Genomic DNA, 26,083 nt, shown 5'->3' on the forward strand with positions numbered 1-26,083 from the left:
GCAATTTTACAACCAACAAATAGATCTGAGCTCTGTGGTCCTGCCACATCCAGCCGTGAATGGTGATGGACAATTAAACAACTCATGGGAGGAAGAGGCTCCACAAATATCCCCATCATCTGTTATGACCCCCAGCTGAGGTTACCACTGGATAAGTCCGACCCCAAGGTGGAACCCGGCTTGATAGACGCTAACTTTTTGTTTGTTTAGATACTTGGAGAGGGGCTACTGAACAGAATCACCAGAGTCAGCTAATGAACTTTTAACATAAGTATAAAATATTTATTATACAAGAAAAGATGAATTATATTACAATACTCCTTCACCCACAACTACACAACTATACCTTTACAGATACACACAGATTTGTAAGGATAACAAAAGCTATTTTATATTCTAATGTTCATATTCTGTACAGTCCGCGTAAACCTGTGGTTAGGCACACCACACTCTGAAACCAAACGACAGATGCCACCTCAATCAGATGCTATGAATCTCTCCCCAACAACACTTCCCCTTTCCCCAGATGCTTGTCACACTATGAACCAACTAGTCTCACCAAACTCCATCTTTCACACGAGCATTTCCAATCTCTACTCTCCAAGAACTCGCCTTGGAATCTTCTCCCAAACTGACGCCTTCACTCAGATGCCTTCCGCAAGGATTCACCTCCAGGGTTTCGAACTCTCTTTCTGATGTTCCACTTCTTTGGGTCACCACAAGTTGTCTTCCATGCACTCTCTCTCACCGACTCAGCTATCAACAGCCGTGATAGTTGGTACTGTTGGTACACATGCCCATAGCAAAGAGCTACAGAGCTTTGGTTGTCTCTTTGGACCCTCTTGCCTCCTGCAAGCTCTTCTCACTTTAAATCTGCTTTCTGCAGCTTTTGTCTCATTAAATTTAAAGCTTGGAGCCTTTGTCTCTGCCCTTCACCCTTAACTTCACTTAACAGGACCTTTTCCAGGTTCTTGTCCTTCCTTTGACTAGAATATCTGCTTGGCACTTTCTCCTGCTCCGCTCCCCTGGATGTTAGGGTAGTTTCTTTAGCTTGGGCTTGGCTATCTGTCACCTTTGCTCCAGTCTCTCCTGGCAGTTGTCTTCAAAACCAACTGAACTCAAACAGCTTCCAAATCGAACTGCTGTTCCTAGTTTTTCTGTGTATGTCTGTGGGAGAGACCTGCCTTTCTGGACCTCTGCTGGGCAACAGTACAATTTCTCTACTCAAGTTCGTTTAACTGAGCTTAGAGTTGTTATGGCACAGCTGATAGTAAATGCTGAGTTGTTCAAATCCCAAAAGGAAACTTGAAACAACTACCACAACTTGTTTAGCAATTTGTATAACTTTTGAGATGTGTGCTCTGAATTCAGAAGTGATAAGACCACCAAGTCTTATAAGTTTTTACAAAACTGAACTAAACATTTACTAATAGAAGAAATGACTTTAAATACATACATAGATCCTACAAATTACTACTATGATAATTCTAAATCCCCTAATCAATCTAAATCCCACCTACACTTCGTTAAGGCAACAGTAAGACACACAGATTTTATAAGACCCAGGCAAAGAAACATAATACCCTGAACAAATCGAATTCCAAGTGAGTTTTCTTTTTCAACCCTTTGAAGACAGCAGATTGAGGCATAGATGCTGAAGGTTTTTTCACACCCTTGTAAGATCTTAAAAAGCCCTTCCCTTACACACAGACCTTGTTCCTCCTTTATACATATCTTTCTCTTTGAATGTAAATACCATTGTTTCACTATGTCTTTGGACTTTATCTCCCTGATAATAAAACCTCCCATAGCACTAAGTTTTCCCAGTAATCTTTGGGAAAAATAAAGACACTGTTTCTAAACTTCACCTGGCTAGGTGACACATTTCACCCCTCCCTCGAAAACAATCCAGTCTGGATTATTTCAAAATGCAAATGTACCCTTGACACCTATGTTTCTAAACTCACCCATGATTATCTAATTAACATTTCAAACCTAACCTCTCTTCTTAGATCAAAGCACCCAAACTAGCTGCCTCTAATTCAATTAAATCTCCTTGACAGAGTCATAAAACTGTCATTAGAAATGCAGGCACCTTTTAAAGTGAAACTAAAACCCAATTTGACCTTTCTTGACGCACAGATACAGAAATACAAATCAAACTTAAACATTAAAGCTAAAACTCATTCCTAACACCCACAACTACAATTATAACTTAATTAAACTATTTCCATTTCCTAACACATCAATGATGGAGGAGCCCAGCACATCAGTGCAAAAGATGAGGTTGAAGCATTTGCAACAATCTTCAGCCAGATGTATCGAGTGGATGATCCATCTCTGCCTCCTTTGGGGGCTCCCCAGCATCACAGGTGCCAGTCTTCAGCCAATTCTGTTCACTCCGCGTGATATCGAGAAATGGTTGAAGGCACTGGAATACTGCAAAGGCTATGGGCCCTGACAATATTCCAGCAGTAGTACTAAAGACTTGTGCTCTAGAACTTGCTACACACCTAATGAAGCTATTCCAGTACAGCTACAACCACAGTGTCAGCTGTGGTTCAGTTCATAGCACCCTCGCCTTTGAATCAGAAGGTTGTGGGTTCATGTCCCACTCCCGGAAACCAAGAACTGTGAATGTACTCGAAAGAGTTACAATCTGTGACTGTTGATAACTCGAAAGAGTTACAACACAGGCATCTACCCAGCTATGTGGAAAATGGCCCAGGTATATCCTGTACAATAAAAGCAGGACAAATCCAACCCAGCCAACTACCGCTCCATCAGTCTACTCTCCATCATCAGTAAAGTAATGGAAGGGGTCATCAACAGTGCTATCAAGCAGCACTTGCTTAGGGATAACCTGCTCCGTTTGGGCTCCACCAGGATCGCTCAGCTCCTGACGTCATTACAGCCTTAGCCCAAATGTGAACAAAGGAGCTGACCTCCCGAGGTGAGAGTGACTGCCCTTGACATCAAGGCAGCATTTGACCGAGTGTGGCATCAAAGAGCCCTAGCAAAACTGGAGGCAATGGGAATCGGGGGGAGGAACTCTCTGCTGATTAGAGTCATACCTAGCACAAAGAAAGATGGTTGTGGTTGTTGGAGGTCAGTCATCGTAGTCCAGGACGTCACTGCAGGAGTTCCTCAGGGTAGTGTCCTTGGCCCAACCACCTTCAGCTGCTTCATCAATGACCTTCCTTCCATCATAAGGTCAGAAGTGAGGATGTTCACTGATGATTGCACAATGTTCAGCACCATTCACAACTCAGATACTGAAACAGTCCATGCCGAAATGCAGTAAGACCTGGACAATATCCAGGCTTGGGCTGACAAGTGGCAAGTAACATTCGTGCCACACAAGTGCCAGGTAATGACCATATCCAGCAAAAGAGAATATAACCATCTCCCCTTGACATTCATTGGCATTACCATTGCTGAATCCCCCACTATCAACTCCTGGGGGGTTACCATTGACCAGAAACTGAACTGGACTAGCCATATAAATACTGTGGCTACAAGAGCAGGTCAGAGGCTAGGAATCGTGCGACAGTTTTAGCGGTTGTGTGAGAATGGGACAATTCTATTGTATTCATTTTCGAAAGTTAATTGTGGAGGGTGAGGGATGGGTGCCAGGCTAAAGGTTCACCTAGAGCTGCAAATAGCCTGGCGCTGCCCCTGGCTGGGTGTGTATTAAACATATCCACTACCGTGTAGCAGAGTGGGCTGGGAGGAGGGTGGCATCTAGTCTGAGATCTCGCTCAAAGGTTGTAAATTGCAAGCTGTAACATCTTATTTTATCTCCTTTCAATACCTCACAGTACACGATTTCAACCACCATTTTCCCCCTACTATACATTTGATTCGTAAATGCCTACCGGTTCACCGCCTTGTTTTGCTGTGTAATTAATTTGCTGTGTCTACTTTAGGTGTGTGCCTTGGAATGCAGCTAGCAGTTGTTGAGTTTGCACGGAATGCGCTTAACTGGCCAGGTACGGATGAACATACCCCATCTATTTCCTGAAATATTTAGTGTTTATGCCAATGTATGAATGTAGCGTTATTGCATTAACTTTCAGAGGCCCACCTTGTGGTATCTGCCACATGACGAGTGGGGACCTGTCAGAAAAGCGAATTGCATTCTCCAACAGAGAAAAAAAATGATTACCTTTCAATGCTAAAACTTAAAAATTTCAGCTAAAATAAGTCTAAGCGTTTGAAAGTTGCAGTAACTGTTCGGAAGCGAAAAGTTAAATTCTGACTAAATTTTTGACCGGGACAGGTGGACTTCAACTAAAGCCAGGCCTGGAACTGAATCTATGAACAAGCAGAGGTTGGAACTTTTGAGGCCCACTCAATTACAGTTTATACTTTTTAAATTCCCCATTCGTAAGCAGTGCTACAGGATAAATTGGTATTACATTGTGACTCATTATCATTTTGATATCAGTCCCTTTATTTGAAATATTGGCTTGGATTTCATCGTTGGCAAAGTGACCGGCAGACGCCGCCAATCTCAAAGAACGTTGCCCACAGAGATCTAGAGATGTCTGTGCTGTGGATTTCCCCATTCCCAACTTTAGTTTGAATCTGGCACCAAGTCATGAGAATCCCGAGACGCCCTGCATCAGTGTTGCCATCAAGTGTCATAAGCAGCCAATCACATTTCACTATTCTCAGACGGCCAATCTGGAAGTAAAATGCATTGATCGTCCTTCACTTTTACTTTATTCCCCATAAAATGTAGTTAATGACCGGGGCATACACATGGAATTGAGGTAGTAGCTGGAATAATAACAAACTTAATTTTTTTTTTAAAGTAACATATATTATTATAATGGAGAAATTTGATCTTCCGCAATTAGTTTTCCAGGGCCAGAGAGGTTTTTCAGCAGTAATTATGTACTTGGATATACCTCATTGAATAGCGGTAGCTTTTTCAAGGGTTTTCACAGTGAGACTAATAAAGGGCAAGTTCTCGTTTGTTCAGTGATTTCTACTTTATTCCAGTCTAGTGGGAATTCAACACTGCATCCTATGGGAATGTTTAGATTTGCTAAAAGCAACTTGAGTATTGCTGAAAACAGACGTGTCTAAGTTTTTCGTCTTGCACTCATCAGAACACTCACAAGAAGGGGAAAACAACAATTTATACTGTATGTGAAGAGAGTGCTGATTGGTTGACAAGTAGCATTGCCATGGAGAATGCACCAGTGATGGTGACCAACAGTTAACTGCCAAGCATTGTTTGAAATTTAAACCAGCATCCTTGGCCCTGACTGGTCAAGGCATTGTCCTGAGGAAAGCAACTTCTGGATTTTGCATTCAGCCCCACACGTGCGGATTCCAGATGTTGCTGTCAGTTTCAGTGGAGTGATGACAGTGATTGTAGTTTCACTATCAATACTACTGCAAAATCTGGGCCATAGTTTTCTCATGATCTTTAATGTTTGGCTCAATTGATTTTTTTTTTTCCCTGGTGACTTCAATTTGTATTTCTGGTTTAAGACTTCAAGAGCCCATTTTTCACTCTGAGCGAAACACATGTAGTCATTTATATTCTCTTATTAATGTTATAAATTTAAATGTGAACTGTACATTTTTCAATCAAATGAGTACATCTGGCAAACATATTTCAAAATGATCATTTTCATTGCTGTGTTTTTCCTAGCAAGGATTTTATTTTTTTTTGAAGGTTCTAGTTTTTTTTTAATGGGGAAAATGAGCTTTCAAAATAGGGCAGCATGTAAAATTTATGCCAGAATTCAGCCCTGTTTCCTCCAGTAAATGTTACTATGTAATCACTGATCTTGCGATTAGGTTTCTTCAGGGTAAGAAACGTATAAAGCCTGTGCCTTATATACAATAAATTTTATTGCATGCATTTGCTTTTACAGATGCCAATTCAACTGAATTTAATCCTAATACAAATCATCCTGTGGTACGTATGCAGTATCCACTGAAGTAATTGTGTTTCTTTGAAATGTTTCCTACCTTTCCTGCTGAGTTGGTCAGCCATCTCCCATGAAGCAAATAGGAATGTGGGTTTTGCTGATTGTATCGTGTGCGCCTCTTGAACAATTTTTGGTCACATTGCTGTTTGACAAAAGGTCCACTTGCCTTTGCGCATGTCCTGTTCAGAAAGCACAGTGCTTTGTTCACTGCAGTCATGGTTATCCCACAGTCACATGAGACTCCCTGAACCCCCTTAGGTTTTGGGGGTGGGGGGGGGGTGGGGGGGGGGGAGAAATTCTGTAAGACTGAAAAAAAGAGGTTGAGGTAATGGAGTCTGATCACCTTTTATTGCTATGTGCCCTTGATAAGTAGGCGTATTCTACAAGGTCAGAAAACTCAAGACATCTAAGATGGTCTGGTGAGTGGATAAAATTTTCTCAACGCCTATATCGTAAGAACATTTGGCCCCTCGAGCTTGCTCTACTATTCAATATGATCCTGCCTGATCTTCTACCACCACTCCACCTTTCCATGCTATCCCCTCTTCCTACTCCTTCAGGTTCTATGCCCTAAGATGGAGTTGGCGACTGTGGACTTCCATTGGATTGGTCTGTGATCATGCTTGGCAAAGTACTGTAGTGGTTTGCCATTGCCTCCTGTAGCATGGCTGACCAGGAAACTCTCCCGCTCTTACCGTCTGCTATTGGGCATATTGGAAGGATTTACAGGCTGATAATCAACCTGTTTGGCCACGTTATGAATGTACCTTCCGTGGCCATCAAGTCCTGAACCCGGAGTTTTTGGCCCAGAGGAAAGGGCACTACCCACTGCACCACGAGACCGCAAACTATCCCCATATCCGTTAATTCCCTTGGTAGGCCAAAATCCTACAATCTGTATTGAATACACTGAACTATTGAGCACTCATAGTTTTCTGAGAGAGAGAATTGCAAGGAGATAGAGGATGTAAAAATATATCATGCTGCAGGAATTATTTAACAACAGATGCTAATTACAAATAATGAATTTAATGTAGGTGCCTTCGTAAGACGAAGATTTTAAAATTCTGTGTCACGTTTTGTACAGGTGATTGACATGCCAGAACACAATCCCGGGGAAATGGGAGGAACCATGAGGCTTGGCAAGAGAAAAACAATTCTGAAGGAAAAGAATTCAGTATTAAGTAGGAGTTTAATTTTATATCTTTCAGTTGCATGTCTTGTTTTCCTATTCCCTTTTCAATTGCTGCTTCATAGAAGCTGTGACAAATGAAAGAGTAACAAATGGCCTGGGGACTTGCCTCTTGGGGAGCGATCCTGGTTAGCAAGTCTGAACCGCTTGAAGCAAATACCAATCATTGCTGTGTGAATGTTTATTTGCTCCATGGTCATGTCACGGGCTGTAGCATTAAGCGCTGGCCTCTCCGCATAACCAGGCAGTGAGCTTGTGATAATGGGAACAGTGTCTGTTTCTACTGGCACCCTAAAGGAGAACAGGATCCTTGGGAATTGGGAGGAAGGGTGTACTTTCCGCCCCATGCCCCCTACCATCCCCTCCCACCCCACCTGCCTTCCCAATGACCACACTCTGTATATCAGTTACAGAAAGTTAAGGACAGTTGCATTGGTTTTGTCTCTTGTATCCTCCCTTGTGTACTATCTACAACAACTTATATGGTGCTGTCATGGACAGAGTTTATGCATGCGTTGTTTGTGATCAAAGTGTTTCAATGTGTGAGGTTGCTGCGTTTGTCCCAATTTAAGTGACTTCCAGCAGCAAGCTTTTGTGAATTTAAAAGTAAAGGTTATTTGTTATCACACACTTAGCCCAGAGACTTCAAACACAGCATCTCTCACCATGCACCATCACACACACAAAGATGAGATACCTGTGAACTGATGGTAAAATCTGAAACAAAGCCAGCAAAATCTACTCAGAGTTAAGGCGATTGGGAGAAGAACCAGAGGCGACGTGGAAAAACTTCACGTAGTGCGTGGTTAGGACCTGGAATGCACTGCCTGAGAGTGTGGTGGAGGCAAATTCAATCATGGCTTTCAAAAGGAAGTTGGATAATTACCAGAAGGAAAAACTGCTGCGGGGCTACAGGGAAAAGGCAGGGGAGTGGGACTAACTGAGTAGCTCTTGCCAAGTGCTGACACATACAACAGGCCGAATGACCTCCTATACTGTAACCATGAATTTAGCCAATGATCCTACCTGAATTTGTTCAAAGAATTGATGGACGAGTCCCTGCAAAACAAACGTGGCCTCTGCCAAAGAAATATATAACATGTACATGAATGTAACCTTACTGCAGTGAACAGGCTGGAAAGAGCAAGGACTTAAAATGGGTGAAATGTGGAATATTGTGATTTACTAAGAGGACTAGTCTGTTAGAGTCATAGAGGTCCACAGCACAGAAAAAGGCCCTTTGGCCCATCGCGTCTGCGCCAGTCAAACAAGTACCTAACTATTCTAATCCCATTTTCCAGCACTAGGCCCATAGCCTTGTATGCCATGGCATCACAAGTGCACATCCAAATACTTCTTAAATGTTATGAGGGTTTCTGCCTCTACCACCCTTTCAGGCAGTGAGTTCCAGATTCCCACCACCCTCTGGGTGAAAAAATTCTTCCTCACATCCCCTTTAAACCTCCTGTCCCTTACCTTAAATCTATGCCCCCTGGTTATTGATCCCTCCACCAAGGGGATAAGTTCCTTCCTGTCTACCCTATCTATGCCCGTCATAATTTTATACACCTCAATCATGTCCCCCCTCAATCTCCTCTGCTCCAAGGAAAATAACCCCAGTCTATCCAATCTCTCCTCATAACTAAAACTCTCCAGCCCAGGCAACATCCTGGTAAATCTCCTCTGCATTCTCTTTAGTGCAATCACATCCTATAATGCAGATTCCAGAACTGCACGCAATACTCTAGCTGTGGCCTAACTAACGTTTTATACAGTTCCAGCATAACCTCCCTGCTCTTATATTCTATGCCTTGGCTAATTAAGGCAAGTATCCCATATGCCTTCTTAACCACCTTACCTACCTGTCCCGCTACCTTAAGGGACTGATGGACATGCACACCAAGGTCCCTCTGATCCTCGATACTTCCCAGGGTCCTACCATTCATTATGAGTTCCCGTGCCTTGTTTGTCCGGATTAAATTCCATTTGCCACTGATCAGCCCATCTGACCAGCCCATCTGACCAGCCCAGCTACATCCTCCTGTAATCTAAGGCTATCCTCCTCACTATTTACCAGCCCACCAATTTTCATGTCATCCGTGAACTTACTGATCAACCCTCCTGCATTCAAGTCTAAATCGTTAATATATACCACAAACAGCAAGGGACCCAACACCAATCCCTGTGGAACCCCACTGGATACAGGCATCCAGTCACAAAAACACCCCTCGACCATCGCCCTCTGCTTCCTGCCACTCAGCCAATTCTGGATTCAATTTGCCAAATTGCCTTGGATCGCATGGGCTCTTACCTTCATTATCAGTCTCCATGCGGGACCTTATCAAAAGCCTTGCTGAAGTCCAAGTAGACTGCGTCAAATGTATTGTCCTCATCTACACACCTGGTCACCTCTTCAAAAAATTCAATCAATTTGGTCAGACATGACCTCCCCTTAACAAAACCATGCTGACTGTCCTTGATTAATCCCTGCCTCTCCAAGTGTAGATTAATTCTGTCCCTCAATTGCTTCCAATAGTTTCCCCACCACTGAGGTTAGACTGACTGGTCTGTAGTTCCCTGGTTTATCCCTTCCTCCCTTCTTGAATAACGGTACCACATTGGCTGTCCTCCAGTCCTCTGGCACCTTACCTGTGGTCAGAGAGGTGTTGAAAATTATTGCCAGCACCCCTGCTATCTCCTCCCTTGCCTCACTCAACAGCCTGGGATATATTTCATCCGGGCCTAGAGATTTATCCACTTTTAAGCCTGCCAGACCACTTAGAACCTCCTCCCTTTCTATGCTAATTCTTTAATTATATCACAGTTCTTCTGCCTGATTTCCAAACCCACGTTGTCCCTCTCACTTGTGAACACCAACACAAAGTATTCATTTAGAACTCTACCTATATCTTTCAGCTCCACACACAAATTAACGCTATGGTCCTTAATGGGCCCTATTCTTTCCCTAGTTATCCCCTTACTCTTAATGTACTTGTAAAATAACTTTGGATTTTCCTTTATTTTACCCGCCAATTATTTTTCATGCCCCCTTTTTGCTCTCCTAGTTTCCTTTTTAAGATTCCCCCAACACATTCTGTACTCCTCCAGGGCTTCTGCTGTTTTGAGCCCTCGGTATCTGCCATAAGCCTCCCTTTTTCTCTTTATCCAATCCTGTATATCCCTCAACATCCAGGGTTCCCTGGATTTATTGGTCCCACCCTTTATCTTTACTGGAATATGTTGGCCCTGTATTCTCTCTATTTCCTTCTTGAATGAGTCCCGCTGCTCTGACGCAGATTTACCTAAAAGTAGCTGCTCCCAGTCCACTCTGGCCAAATCATATCTGACCTTATTAAAACCGGCCTTCCCCCAGTTTAGAACTCTGATTTTTGGCCCTTCCTTGTCCTTTTCCATAACAACCTTGAATCTAACGGAGTTGACTTAGTAAATTACTTGGGACACTTTGCCATGTTAAAGTCGCTGTACCTTTTGATGTATTTGTAAAGGAACCCAGGCCCTTCCGTCACATAAGTTTTTTTTAGGTGTTGACTTTGGCTTCAGTGGAACGCTGCAAGATTAATCTGGTAACTTGGGAAAACTTTGCTAGTAATCTATAATCTGAGGTGCAATTGGAAAAATGCAGAGACCAGAAATAGAAAAAGACCCAACAGACAATTTAGATCCACTTTCATGAATCAGTCTGAGTCTTCAATCCCAGAGCAAATCTAATTATCCTTGAATAGGAATCAGAGCAATCCTCCTTTCAATTGTTCTGTTAGGTCCGCATTTACCAAGCTGGTGCCAGTCTGTTCATAAGTCAACAGCTCTTAAGAGTGAAGGTTTTCTTTTAAGTTTAGAATGTAGTTTATTTAACCATCAAGCTCTTTATCCTGATGGACAAAATGGCTGCCTTATTGAATCACTTGAATATCATGGCTTGCTTGTTTCCCACCTGCTTTTCTTTGGAAGATTCCTTAACCGTATTGAAATTCAGAAATTATAATACTGGATTTTGCTGTAGGAATGTCTCCTGTGCTCACTATCATCTCGCACTGCCTCTTTGAAAGAGCAATCGGATTAGTCCCAATGCCCTTCACTTCACCCCGCATCCCTCCCAACTTATTTTCCTCCTCAAAAGTGTTCATCCAGCTCCCTTTTGAAAGTGACACTTGAATTTGCTCCCACTGGCCTTCCAAGCAGCAGATTCCAGATCACAGCAAGTCGCTGTGTAAACAAAACAAAAACCAATTTCCAATTTTTTTTTCATTCCTGGGATGTGGGCTTCGCTGACTGGGCCAGCATTTATTACCCACCCCTTATTGCCTCTTGAGAAGGTGGTTGTGAGCTGCCTTCTTAAACCGCTGCAGTCCATGTGGTGTAGGTACAGCCACAGTGCTGTTAGGAAGGGAGTTCCAGGATTTTGACCCAGCGACAGTGAAGGAATGGCGATATATTTCCAAGTCAGGATGGTGAGTGACTTGGAGGGGAACTTCCAGGTGGTGGTGTTCCCATGTGTCTCCTGCCCTTGCCCTTCTAGATAGTAGTGGTCGTGGATTTGGAAACGGCCGCCTAAGGAACCTTGGTGAGCTGCTGCAGTGCATCTTGTAGATGGTGCACACTGCTGCCACTGTGCGTCGATGGTGGAGGGAGTGAATGTTTGTGAATGTGGTGCCAATCAAGCGGGCTGCTTTGTCCTGGACGGTGTCAAGCTTCTTGAGTGTTGTTGGAGCTGCACTCATCCAGGCAAGTGGAGAGTATTCCATCACACTCCTGTCTTGTGCCTTGTAGATGCTGGACAGGCTTTGGGGTGTCAGGAGGTGAGTTACTCATTGCACCATTCCTAGCCCCTGACCTGCTCTTGTAGCCACAGTATTTATATGGCTAGTCCAGTTCAGTTTCTGGTCAGTGGTAACCCCAGGATGCTGATAAATTCAAATGAATATGAAAAGATAAATAAATATGATTCAGCAAAGATTTGGACAAAATAATCAAGCATCAGCCCAGTTCATAGAAATCTTTCCAGGCAAAATATTTTTGCAGCAACAGAGCTGGTCATTTTTGTGTGTGTGTGTGTGTGTGTGTGAGCGTTCTCATTTGAAGAGTTTTAATTTATACCTTCTTTGACCTTTAGGGAAGTTGTATAAGGATTGTGACTATATTGAAGAACGACACAGACATCGATATGAGGTACAAACTGCTTTGCTTTTCTGGGAGCTTTCTGCACTCTTCACCTGGAAAAATGAACCCATAACAGCATTCGGCATTTTTATTATGATATCTTTTCCTCAAGCCCTGTTAAGAACATCAAATCTGTCCCTTGTCTCGCAATTTTCTTAGTTTTAAGTATACATTTCTCTCCTTTTCTAATGACTTATTTTTTTAATTTGCAATGCATGTCAACCCTTTTGCATCAAAACCTTTCTTCCCAATTGGATTCCACCAAAAAGTTCCACCTAACTGCATTGAAGCAAAGAACAAAAAATGCTCCAATATGTTGTATTTCAGGTAAATCCAGAAATGAGAAATAACTTTGAAGAAAGGGGATTTCGATTTGTTGGTCAGGATGTGGAGGGAGAGCGAATGGAAATAATTGAACTCGATGGTAAGGGAAGAGATGCCTTAGTCAGAAAACGAGCTACAACGCTAATTCTTCTCAAATATTTTGAATCACTGATCACAGAGTCCTTTTTGTAAAGTTTACTCTTTGAACCAGCATCTAGCCTATTAAAACTTTGAATAAATCCCCAAGCTACTGGCTGCAGTGTTGAATATGTAGCCCCCACGAACAAATTCAGTGCTTGAAGGTTATTTTGGGGAAAGGTTTCATACATTTAAAACTGATGCATCCTTATAGTCAATTCAGTTTTGGGCTTCCCTTTAGCTACAGTCTCTTGTCACACATTGTGTGACAATGTTACAAGTTATGGCGGGCTTGCCATAACTTTTATTGTGATCAAAATATTGTTAATGTCTTAGTGGAACGTCTTGGTTTTCTGATAATATACACAATATCTTGAATAATTTTTGTTTGATGCTTCAGCTATTAGTTTTGTATGACGAGTAAAGCTTATAGTTTGGCTCCATTCAATGGTGATGCCGAGTGGCCAAACGAGACACCTCCCACAGCAATTCCTGGTGGGCAGATTATTGTGATGTGTTCCATGCTCTGGAACCCATGGCCACAGTCTCACTCCCCTCGCCCTCCACTTGTGGAGCTGGAGGCTGCATTGTCCATGCCCTGTGCAGGTTTAGTTGAGTGCTGCCCACTCTTTAAGGGAGGTTGAAGCCAGGGCCCTCTTTTTTTTTTAAATTATTCATTCACAGGATGTGGGCTTCGCTGGCTGGGCCAGCATTTATTGCCCATCCCTAGTTGCCCTTGAGAAGGTGGTGGTGAGCTGCCTTCTTGAACCGTTGCAGCCCATGTGGTGTAGGTACACCCACAGTGCTGTTAGGGAGGGAGTTCCAGGATTTTGACCCAGCGACAGTGAAGGAACGGCGATATATTTCCAAGTCAGGATTGTGAGTGACTTGGAGGGGAACTTCCAGGTGGTGGTGTTCCCATCTACCTGCTGCCCTTGTCCTTCTAGATGGTAGTGGTCATGGGCCTGGAAGGTGCTGCCGAAGGAGCCTTGGTGAATTCCTATGCTGTTAGGTCAGTTTTGAGGTTGAGGCCTTCCTGTGTCCTAATAGCCTTCTGCCTGGATAGTGGGCTCATACCAGCTACAGTTGCAGTTTCCCAGAATGGCTGGTAAGATTTGAAGTGATTCCTGGTGGGTCTTTTGTCTTTGTGAATGGGAAGGTCAACGTTTGAGTGCAAGTTTACCTCTGTCCTCCAAGATTGATTAACTCTGATTCAAGTAATCTGAAGTTTTGTACTTGAGTGGGGACTTGACGAAATTTTCTCACCACTGTCTTTTTCAGATCATCCCTATTTTGTTGGGGTCCAGTATCACCCAGAGTTTACCTCCAGACCCATGAAACCGTCACCACCGTACTTTGGCTTGATGTTGGCTGCTTCAGGGAAACTTCAACGTTACTTGGAAAAGGGTTGTAGACTGTCACCTAGGTAACAACTGCAAGATGCGTGTTTGTCTGTCTGTTTGTTTTATTGTGAACATATAGACGTCCACGTGAGCTTTCTAATTGATTCAGTGTAGGCTCACAACTGGGCTTTTTTTATTTTGCTTGTATTTTTGCCATTTGTGGTTTGTTAAGAAAAGCTTTTCTCTAACACATAGCTGCCATGCTCAGCCCCCCACATCACTGAGAGCAATAGTATAGATCAATTTAAAGGGAAGCTAGATAAACACGTCAGAGAAAGGAATAGAAGGAAATGCTGTTGAGATTGGATGAAGTAGGGTGGAAATACTCTTGTGTAGAGCATAAATACTAGCATTGACCATTTGGGCTGAATGGCCTGCGTCTGTGCAGTGAATTCTATATAATTGACAACTGCTAATCTGGAAAACATACAAAAATAAAGTAGTAAGTTATAACTCTTAGTGCCCACTGGCAGGTTCCCTACCTCTCGCACCCCTCCCCTCAGGCCTCCCACCACAAGACTCAGGGTTTCCTACAGCTCACTTTCCCTTTCCGCTGACGGGTTTCAGCACTTATGGAATGAAACCGGGATGACTACCCGGCACTGGAAATGACAAAGGCCTGTCGACCCTGCGAAGTTCTCCTTACTAACATCTGGGGGCTTGTGCCAAAATTGGGGGGGCTGTCTCACAGACTAGTCAAGCAACAACCTGACATAGTCATACTCGCAGAGTCATACCTTACAGATAATGTCCCCAGACTCCACCATCACCATCCCTGGATATGTCCTGTCCCATCGATAGGACATTTCCAGCAGAGGTGGTAGCACAGTGGTATACAGTCAGGAAGGAGTTGCCCTGGGAGTCCTCAACATCGACCCTGGACCCCATGCAGTCTCGTGGCATCAGGTCAAATATGGACACGGAAACCTCCTGCTGATTACCACATATCGACCCTCATCTAATGAATCAGTGCTGCATGTTGAACACCACTTGGAGGAAACGCTGAGGGTGGCAAGGGCGCAGAACGTACTCTGGGTGGGGGACTTCAATGTCCATCACCAATAGTGGCTCAGTAGCACCACTGCTGACCGAGCTAGCCGAATCATAAAGGACATAGCTGCTAGACATAGTCTGCAGCAGGTGGCGAGGGAACCAACAAGAGAGAAAAATATACTTGACCTCATCCTCACCAATCTTCCTGCCGCACATACATTTGGCCATGATAGTATCGGTAGGACCACATAGCCCTTGTGTAGACGAGGTCCTGCCTTCACAAGAGGATACCCTCCATTGCCTTGTGTGGCACGGGCACCGTGCTAAGTGGGATAGATTTCGAACAAATCTAGCAACTCAAAACTAGGCTGCTATGAGGCGCTGTGGGCCATTAGCAGCAGTAGAATTGTACTCAGGCCACAAGGTTACAGATTGTGGTTGGCATCTCCCCCACTCTACCATTACCACCAAGCCAACCCTGGTTCAATGAAGTGTGCAGGAGGGCATGTCAGGAACAGCACCAGGCATACCTAAAATTGAGGTGGCAACCTGGTGAAGCTATAACACAGGACTACTTGCATGCCAAACAGCATAAGCAACAAGAGATAGACAGAGCTAAGCGATCCCACAATCAATGGATCAGATCTAAGCTCTACAGTTCTGCCACATCCAGTCGTGAATGGTGGTGGACAATTAAACAACTCACTAGAGGAGATGGGTCCATAAATAATACCACCCTCAATGATGGGGGAGCCCAGCACATCAGTGCAAAAGATAACGATGAAGAATTGGCAACAATCTTCAGCCAGAAGTGCTGAGTGGCTGATCCACCTTGGCCTCTGGAGGTCCCCAGCATCACAGATGTTAATCTTCAGCCAATTCGATTCATTCCACATGATATCAAGAAACGGCTGAAGGCACTGGAATACTGCAAAGGCTATGGGCCCTGACAATATTCTGGCAATAGTCCTGAAGACTTGTGCTCCAGAACTTGCCACGCCCCTAGCCAAGCTGTTCCAGTACAGCTATAACACTGGCATCTACCTGACAATGTGTAAAATTGCCCAGGTATGTCCTGTACACAAAAGGCAGGACAGATCCCACCTGGCCAATTACAGCCCAATTCGTCTACTCTCAATCATCAGTAAAGTGATGGAAGGGGTCTTCAACAGTGCTATCAAACTGTACGTGCTTAGCAGTAACCTGCTCACTGATGCCCAGCTTGGGTTCCGCCAGGGCCACTCAGCACCTGACCTCATTACAACCTTGGTTCAAACATGAACAAAAAAGCTGAATCCAGAGGTGAGGTGAGAGTGACTGCCCTTGACATCAAGGCCACATTTGACCGGGTGTGGCATCAAGGAGCCCTAGCAAAATTGGAGACAATGGGAATCAGGGTAAAACTCTCCACTGGTTGGAGTCGTACCTAGCACAAAGGAAGATGGTTGTGATTGTTGGAAGGCAATCACCTCCGTCCCAGGACATCACTGCAGGAGTTCCTCAGGGTAGTGTCCTCGACCCAACCATCTTCAGTTGCTTCATCAATGATCTTCTGTCCATCATAAGGTCAGAAGTGGGGATGTTCGCTGATCGTTGTTCAATGTTCACCATTCATGACTCCTCAGATACTGAAGCAGTCCATGCCCAAATGCAGTAAGACCTGGACAATATCAAGGCTTGGGCTGACAAGTGGTAACTAACATTCACGCCACACAAGTGCCAGGGCAATGACCATCTCCAACAAGAGAGAAACTAACCATCACCCCATGACATTCGATGACATTACTATCGCTGAATCCCCCACTATCAACATCATGGGAGTTACCATTGACCAGAAACTGAACTGGACTAGCCATATAAATACTGTGGCTATGAGAGCAGGTCAGAGGCTAGGAATCCTGCAACGAGTAACTCACCTCCTGACTCCCCAAAGTCTGTCCACCAGCTACAAGGCACAAGTCAGCACTGATGTGCTGGGCTACCCCATCATTGAGGGTGGGAATATTTATGGACCTCCCTCCTCCAGTGAGTTGTTTAATTGTTCACCACCATTCACGACTGGATGTGGCAGGACTGCAGAGCTTAGATCTGATCCATTGGTTGTGGGATCACTTAGCTCTGTCTATCACTTGCTGCTAATGCTGTTTAGCACACAAGTACAAGTGCAGTAGCTTCACCAGGTTGACACCTCATTTTTAGGTATGCCTGGTGCTGATCCTGACATGCCCTCCTGCACTCTTCATTGAACCAGGGTTGATCCCCTGGCTCGGTGGTAATGGTAGTGTGGAGGATATGCCGGGCCACGAGGTTACAGTTTGTGGTTGAGTACAATTCTGGAGTCGTCAGGAGTGTAATGGAATACTCTCCACTGGCCTGGATGAGTGCAGCTCCCACAACACTCAAGAACCTCGACACCATCCAGGACACAGCAGTCCGCTTGATTGACGACACACCCACAAACTCCCTCCACCACTGATGCACAGTGGCAGCAGTGTGTACCATCTACAAGATGCACTGCAGAAACTCTCCAAGGCTGCTTAGACAGCACTTTCCAAACCCACGCCGGCTACCACCCAGAAGGACAAGGGCAGCAGATACATGGGAACATCACCACCTGGAAGTTCCCCTCCAAGCCACTCACTGTCTTGACTTGGAAATATGTCGCCGTTCCTTCACTGTTGCTGGGTCAAAATCCTGGAACTCCCTCCCTAACAGTACCGTGGGTGTACCTACACCACATGGACTGCAGTGATTCAAGAAGGCAGCTCACCACCACCTTCTCAGGGGCAACTAGGAATGAGCAATAAATGCTGGGCCCAGCCAGCACACATCCCGTGCGTGAATAAAATAAAAACCTCCTGGTCACCACCACATTCCACATGCACCACTTTTCTCTCAGCCTTGGCCTAGAAGCAATGGTGCAAATATTAAGGATGAAGCATCTGTTTAATCTTCGTATTTGTGGAAGGCATTTAGTGTTTCAGTCAAATACCAAGTTTGTAGAAGAAAATTTGACAGATACGTACAATTTTCAAGCTAACATACCTGCCCTGTAAATGGGATTGAATTACTGTAAAATTTATCAGCTGTCTATAACCACCAGCTCTTTGAAAGTAAACAGCTTGCCCACTATAGGCCTATGGGTGTAATACTGCACCCAGATCAGTTTACAGCACATTTTTTATGTACCTGACTGGTTGAAAGTCTAATCATTGTAACATTCAGAAGCTGTATTTTCAAAACAAAGAAAAATGTCGTGCTTTGACATGTTGTCGTTCCTCAGCTCTTAATATTAAATATTGATTGTCCTCAACTACAAGTTTAGGTGGCCCATCTGGTCAAATTTCTTCGAATGGGAGTTGACTGTCTAACAGCAGAAGGTTGTTAAAATCTCACATTCCTCAGCTTCTAGAATTTAACAAGACTTCCTTTGGGGGGAGAAAAAAGTTTTTCATAAGGCAAAACGCTTACAGGTTAAAAATATGTTTTAGATCGGCTACAGTGAGACACTGGGAGAGGTTTTAGAAGCCATTTAGACGAGGAAGATCCCAATTTGATTTGTACTTCACTATTTTCAGATGATCTCAGCCAGTTGATCTGTTCTGGACAAAGGAAAGGAACATAGAGGCCTCCTACTTTTAATCTCTAAATATACTGTGCTTGGGGTTGGTGGTGGTGGTGGTGGTGGGCGGGTGGGTTGGTGGGGGAGGGAATAGTGGGTGTGTGTGTCTAAAAACAAAACTTGTTTTCTTCTCCCCACACGCCAGCGAGTTAATGCCCTGTGATTCTGCTCTCTCCAGAGACACATACAGTGATCAAAGTGGAAGTAATTCACCGGATTCTGAGATTGTTGATTTAAAGCTGCCAGCTATTCTACTACAAGAATAATATTTGGTAAGTTTTGTGACCTGTCTTGGGTTTTGGATCTGTCTTGGTTCCCATTACTGTGGTGAACAGCACAAATCTGCACAGCCTTTTAGGATGGTGCCCCTTTAAGAAAGAATTTGCATAACGTAAGGAGAGAGATTTTTTAAGTACCTGTCTTAAGGTGACTACTTATTAAAATTACATTATTAAAGCCGCTTCTTGCTTTAAAAAATATATTGGTGAGCTCTTCAAATTCGAGAAATCATTTCAGGCTTGACATTTTTCATAATCTCAGAACTGCCCAAAACACTCATTGCAGCCAATGAAGTACTCTTGAAGTGTTGTTATGATGGAAACGCAGTAGCTAATTTGTGTGAGATCCCACAAACAACCATGAGATAGACCAGATGATCTGTTTGAGTGATGTTAGCTAAGGGATAAATATCAGGCAGCGGGGGTATTCTCCAAACAGTACCATGGAATCTATTACGCCCCATGCAAAACCCTCTTTGCTTAATTGGGATCGAGGGTGGCAGCTTTTCCCTATTTTCTTTTTCAGAGCTGTACACTTGCTATTGCGCTCACTAAGTTGATCAGTGTCCAGGTTGGAGAGTGGAACTTTGTGTCCCATCCATCCTACTTGCTGCTGATGGTACTTGACTCAAATCTTCAGCTACCGCTCCAAATTGGAGACCGCTGCTCCTTAAGAACTATCAGCCTGCTCTCCAAGTGGCTCAGCTGGGAAAGGTGTTGAGCAGGTGAGCTGTACAGGTCAGGGAGATCCCAGAGGGCTAGGTCTCTTCTGTGCTGAGCTTAGTCAGGACAGCAGTAAATGTTGCATCGGGCCTCTACCCTGGGGCTGGAGAGAGGACAATAACGCCAGGATTCCTGTTCCTAATTGCTATCGAGTGGCCACCTAGAAAGCAGATAAGGCATGAGGGTAAGCTTCGACTCAACTGAGAGAGGGGGGCTACTGACACTGTCTAGACTTTCATTAAGGATGGAAACTTGGTTGAAACACTGGAGAGTGGCACCTGCAAAATTATACCACAGCAAGGACCTTCTGGAGCAGAGGGAGAAAATTAGTGGAAAAGATTCTTTTTAGTTATATAAAGAACATGAGAAATAGGAGCAGGAGTAGGTCACACAGCCCTCGAGCCTCTTCCACTAGTCAATAAGATCATGGTTCAATTCCTATGTCAGCTCCACTTTCCCACCTTGTTCCCATACCCTTAATTGCTTGGTGCCCAAAATTATACCAATCTCAATCTTGAATATACTCATCAGTTGAACATCCACAGCCCTCTGGGATAGAAAATTCTGAAGATTTACAATCCTCTGAGTTTGAAGATATTTCTCTTCATCTTAATCCTAAATGACTGACCTAAGACTATGACTCCTGGTTCTAGAATCTCTTAATTCTCTCCCTTTCTCTCTCTCTCTTTGTCCCTCTCTTTGTCCAGGTGCCGCTTATTTCTACAGATCCGAACCGTTGGCATTCGAGCTGCAACACCCGATTCATTTTACAGTATTACATATTTGCGCTGATAATTTGGTCTGTTGGTCTTGTCCACTCAGCACGCTGTCAGAGAAAACCATCACTTGTCTAATTTTGTCTTGCTGTGTAATGTCAAACCGTGAAAATTCTACCCATCTGTTATATACAAGGAATTGCTACGTCTGCACATCCCCTGACAGCCTGCCTAGATTTTAGAGTTAAGTTTTTGAATCTTGGATTTTTCTACAGCTTCACAAAATCAAAGTAACATATTGTGTTGGAATTAGTAAGCGGGATCATGTGGCATTCATTTGGGGCATTGCTATGTAATGCCAGTTGTCCATTTTGAAAAGTTCCCATCCCTCAAACTCCATTTTAAGTTTGTAAGTTTCAAGTCGTATTTTGCTTTCAACACTACCTCTGCAAAACGTGATCTAAACTTTCATTTTTATTTAGACTCCTGTGCCTAGTTTAAGCTCCTGCTGATATATTTTCTTTATGTACCTCGGTATGTTACAGTGGTATATGTAGGGGTTGGAAGGATTGCATTATTCTGTTTAGCTTCTGCTGTTAAACTCAGTGTGAAACTGGGACTGTAAAAGTTCATTTGATGTTGATGAAAGATTTAACTTTTTATTTTTACACAAGGGTGAAAGTACTTGATTTTATTTAGAATGCAATCACACTACTGCCATACAAATATCAGACTGTAATTGAGGTTGTAGTGCAGTCTGTTTCATGTTTCCATCCATTCCAGTCAAGTGAGCTACAGCTGATTTTATAGATCCGAGCAGACACGGAACATTATAAAATGAGCAGTATAATTACTCAGGACTTCAGCCTTGTTCCAGTAATTAAATCTGATAAATACTCAGAGCAGAACCAGTATTACGCAAGGTGGCCTCGAAAGTTCCCAATCCCGAAAGGTGGTCGAAATCCCTGAGGACTATCCCAGATATTTTCCAGCACCACTTCACCGAGCGGAATGCAAATGAGGGGCCGCTTGCTTTAATCGGCCAAGTCTCCTTAACACCACACCACACCCGGCCGGCTTGGTAACCCACCAGGAAGTGTCCCCCACATGGAAGCAACAGTGATGCCTGTTTCGCCACCTCGTCTCTGCTTGTGTTCTCTCTTTGACTTCAAGGCTGGAAATGGATGGGAACACATCAAAATGGATAACTGCATCAGAATCGTGTACAAAACTCTTCTAAGCCCAAGTCAAGGTGAAAACTTGATTAAATATTCTTTGTAGTCGGAGTGAGAACTTTTGAAACACCCTACCCGCTCCCACAGGCCTTCAATAAATTTAGAATTAGACACATTTTATGCTTTGCTCTTTTGTATCACCCCCAACTTAAACTGACGTAACTTGGCTTGACAGGGTAGATGCCGAAAAGCAGTTTCCCCGGGCTGAGTTAAGCTAGAGATAGAGGTCGCAGTGTTAGGATAAGGAGTCAACCATTGAGGAACGAGATGAAGAGAAATTTCTTCAGCCTGAGGGTGGTGAATCTTTGGGATTCTTCATCCCAGGGGAGTGTCAATGTTCATTCATTGAGTACGTTCAAGACAGAGAATGGTGGATTTTTGGGTACTAAGGGATTTAAAGGATAGTCCAGGAAAGATGGAGTTATGTTAGATCCGCCGTAATTTTATTGATTAACAGAGCAAACTTGCAACAAGTTCATTTGCCTCCTTGACGATACCTACAAACTAAGTTGACAGTATACAGGAAGCTCAAATTTAACAAGTTTGCAACACTCAGAAGCTTCTAACTGGCAAACTCATGGCAGAACAAAAATACATGTCGTCCTTGGCTACCCCCCCCACCTCGCCCAGCACTTGAAAACAAGAGTCTGATTCTATCAACAACATTATTCCCACTTAACGAGATCCAGCATTTCTTGCTTTGTACTTCCTCTCATTCTGTTGTTAATTTTAGTCAAGTGGGAAAAGCCACAGCTGGAGAATGAATTCTGTGGAGTGTAGGTTGGCGCTGATTGTCCTCCCCTCAGCAGCAGCAGCAGCAGCAACAAACTTGAAATAAAACTGTGCCTGCTTTTATATTTCATCATGGAAACAAACTCAATAATGTGATCTTGAAATAAAGATGAATGGAAATATCCTACCGCTTCAAGATTTGTGAATTATGCCTTTTTTAAGTTTGATGGAGCACCTTTGATCAATATTCCGTTACAAGTTGTGTTTGCAAACCAGGTTCACGACACCCAATTCTTCACTGTGGTGCTTTGCAGTTTGAGGAAAGCCTATTTTGTGCAGTTATTGCCCATTTTAATTTCAGAATACTTGTTACTGCTGTGGGTGTTGCTAATGGGTATTTGGGTTAATGTGTCCAGTATCTGGGTCACATTCTTTCAATGTTTCCATATTTAAACTCTGATCTCCTCTGACATTGCTCAGAAAGAGTCTCTGGCCTGGAACAGACTTTTTATGATCAGCTGCTAATCTGGTCTGTACCTTTTGCTATCTACACAATTTTAATGCACAGCTGTGACTGTTACACCACAAGCAGACATTCCTCCAAATAACACACACACAGGGCAGAACTGTCCAGTCCTGTTGGCAGCGGGTGTCATGATGGGCCGGGCGGGGGGTCAGGAATTGGTTTCACACTGGCGTGAAATCACAGCGGGATCATCCCATGGTGTCCGCCAAGTAAGGCCCAACCAGAATCATCCCCTCACCCCCGATTTACCGTTATGCCGGTGAGAAAACACGATGGCCCAGAACGTGTCTAGGCAAGCGTGACCGTGACAGGCAGAAGTCGGGACTTACCTTTTAGGGCCTTGCTCCGATGGCGGACATCCGAGGAGGAGATGATGATGATGCTGGAGCGCCGCAGTTCCCGGGCCCTGGAAGAACACGTACATCACGTGCTGGGTGAATCCTCGTGCATGTGGTTCCGCAACGAAGCAGCTCTCGCAAGGTGGGAGTTCTCCGTCGATGCTTTGGAACATCACAGTCTTGGCCATGGGCTGCTATGGATGATCGGTGAAGGGGGTGGATAGTAAGGTCTAGGCGCAAGTGGGAGATGAAGGTGTATAGGGGGGAGGGAGAGTTTGGTGGAGCGGGGGACACGCAACGAAGGTGTTGGGGGGAGATGAGGTTGGGAGAGGGGTGAATGTTGGGAGGGGGTCAAAGGTGTTGGGAGGACAGTATAACGGGGGAGAATGCTGCAAGTGGAGAGGTAAGTAAGAGGGGCGGAAGGTGTAAGGAAGGGAGTTCGGAGAGGGGACGGTGCCTGGGGGCCAAGGAGGGAGTAAGGGGGAAATGTCCAGGTGAACGAGCAAGGGAGGTGTGGAGTCAATGACTGCCTCCTGGAGAGCCAACAGGGTGGGCATGTTAGGAGGAATGGTGAGTGTGAGAGGGAGCCGATAGGGTGAGGATGCGTCGGCAACAGTTGAAGGGGCAGCAAGGGTGGTTGGTTGAGGCACCAAGGCAGACATGGAGTGTTGAGAGAGGGATGATGTGGTGCAGGATCCTCACCAGGGTGTTTGCCGCTGACCTCACTATCGCCGCAGGCACGGTCCACATCCTCACCAGTCAACGTGATGGCACGCTCCTCAGAGTGAGTGAGGGGCCTAACGTGGACCACGCCAGCCCCAGTCTGGGACCTCTTCCTGCTGATGTGAGCCGCCATCTCCTGCATGGAAACAGATGGAGAGAGTGTGAGCAGGACACATGGCACTGAGTGGAATGTTTGTGTGGTGAGTGGAGCCATGGACGGGATGAGGATATGAGCCTGATGGGGATGTGAGGGTGTGTGTGAGAATTAGCAGTGTTGTCCCTCGAGGTCTGAGATCCCTGTGGATGTGTGATGGGTTTGTGAGTTGTGAGTGATGAGGTGGTTGACTTACCCTGGTGGAACAGATGAGATCATTCATCCTCTTCCGGCACTGGATAGCTGACCCCCCACCCCTGTCCTCCGGTGGTGCTGACCGCCGCTGCCACCACCTCCCAGGCCGGGTTGGTGACTCTGGTGGACCTTTGTGGCCAGAGTAGGGGTAGAGGACATCGCGACAGCCTTCCACTGTGTGCCAGAGAGGCCCCACTAAATTTGGGGGCTGCGGTCTTCTTGGCTTTCGAGGCCATCTGTCGCCTGGAGCGGTCCTGGTCTGTTGACAGAAGTAGGCTGTGCTCTGGTGTGCTTCAAATATGGCACCTGGAACGAGGAAGCACTGGATTCATGGTGTGACAGGCAAATCCAAGCCTGCCCGCCAGCCACCCAGTATGTTTTCTGTGAGCGCATTATTAACAAGACAGGATGCACAGGGAAGGGGCCGATACAGCACAAAAACCCGCCATTGCGGCCGGCGGGTAAAATATCTTTTTTCACGATCACTACTGCATTTAGTGCAAATCTAGGACAATTCTGCTCATTAAAATTACGTGGACTATGCAGCAGAGAAGCAGGCCATCTGCCCAACCAGTCCATGTGGTAATTATGTCCCACCAGAACTCGTCCCATCCTTCCTTATCTATCTCTATTCCACTTTCCCCCATGTGTTTATCCAGCTTGCCCTTAAATGTCTCTATACTGTTCACCTCAACTGTTCCGTGTTAGTGAATGTCACAATCTCGGCACTCTGGGTATTGAGAGTTTCTTCTGAATTTCCTATTTCATTTCTTGATTATCTTATATTGATGACCTTTAGCTTTGCAAGTTGGAAATGTTCTAAACCATTCATGACCAGACATGTAGACACACAACTTGAGTTATAGAAAGAATCCTATTTGAAATCCACAGAATACAAGCTTTTTATTGCACCAACAATCAGCATAACTCACTTGTAGAATATTCATACATATCACTGCTGTGCTTGTATCTACCACTTCTGATGCAAATCAGTTCTCATTTGCCAATGATGTTTAGGAACCTGCAAACTGACTGGGCTACACTTTGTTGCACAAGTAACATTAATGCCACACAAGTAATTGATAGGGAATTATCATCTCCAACAAGAATGAGTCTAACCAGCTCCCCTTGGCGTTCAATGGCATTACCATTGCTGAATACCCCACCATCAACTTTTTGGGGGTTCGCCATTGACTAGAAACTGAACTGGACTAGCCATACAAGTACTGCAGCTGCAAGAGCAGGTCAGAGGCTAGGAATCCTGCAATGAGTAACTTATCTCCTGACTCCCCAAAGCCTGTCCACTATCTACAAAGCACAAGTCAGGAGTGTGATGGGATACCCTCCACTTGCCTGGATGAGTGCAGCTCCCACAACACTCAGGGAGCTTGACAAAGCAGCCCATTTGATGGGCATCTCATCCACTATCTTAATCCTTCACTCCCTCCTCCACTGATGCACCATGGCAGCAGTGTATACCATCTACAATCCATGTATGGTTGTTAACCTCAACATCAAAATGTAACTGCTTCCTCAGCGATACAAATTAAAAAATGCCATCTACAAGATGCCAAGGCTCCTTCGACAGCACCTTCCAAACCCATGACCTCTACCACATCCAGCAAATTTCCCTCCAAGTCACACATGACCCTGACTTGA

General features: G+C 44.6%; 1 protein-coding gene across 7 annotated transcripts in view; it reads left to right on the forward strand.

The window, feature by feature from the left end:
• LOC144696121 (CTP synthase 1) overlaps positions 1 to 26,083 on the forward strand; it is a 116,831-nt gene that overhangs the window by 35,548 nt on the left and 55,200 nt on the right. For 2 of the 7 annotated variants that reach the window (XM_078567427.1, XM_078567431.1), the window contains exons 12-19: positions 3,930 to 3,992; positions 5,898 to 5,941; positions 7,042 to 7,138; positions 12,278 to 12,333; positions 12,652 to 12,748; positions 14,068 to 14,212; positions 18,950 to 19,076; positions 20,513 to 22,671. In XM_078567427.1, the coding sequence (XP_078423553.1) occupies positions 3,930 to 3,992; positions 5,898 to 5,941; positions 7,042 to 7,138; positions 12,278 to 12,333; positions 12,652 to 12,748; positions 14,068 to 14,212; positions 18,950 to 19,070 (623 nt within the window). In that variant the 3' untranslated portion in view covers positions 19,071 to 19,076; positions 20,513 to 22,671. Of the gene's footprint in view, positions 1 to 3,929; positions 3,993 to 5,897; positions 5,942 to 7,041; positions 7,139 to 12,277; positions 12,334 to 12,651; positions 12,749 to 14,067; positions 14,213 to 18,949; positions 19,077 to 20,512; positions 22,672 to 26,083 lie in introns of those variants that run through there. The other 5 variants (XM_078567430.1, XM_078567425.1, XM_078567428.1 and 2 more) reach the window with 5 other exon arrangements.

Source organism: Cetorhinus maximus, chromosome 21 (assembly GCF_964194155.1).
Source record: "Cetorhinus maximus chromosome 21, sCetMax3.hap1.1, whole genome shotgun sequence".
Lineage (NCBI taxonomy): Eukaryota > Metazoa > Chordata > Chondrichthyes > Lamniformes > Cetorhinidae > Cetorhinus > Cetorhinus maximus.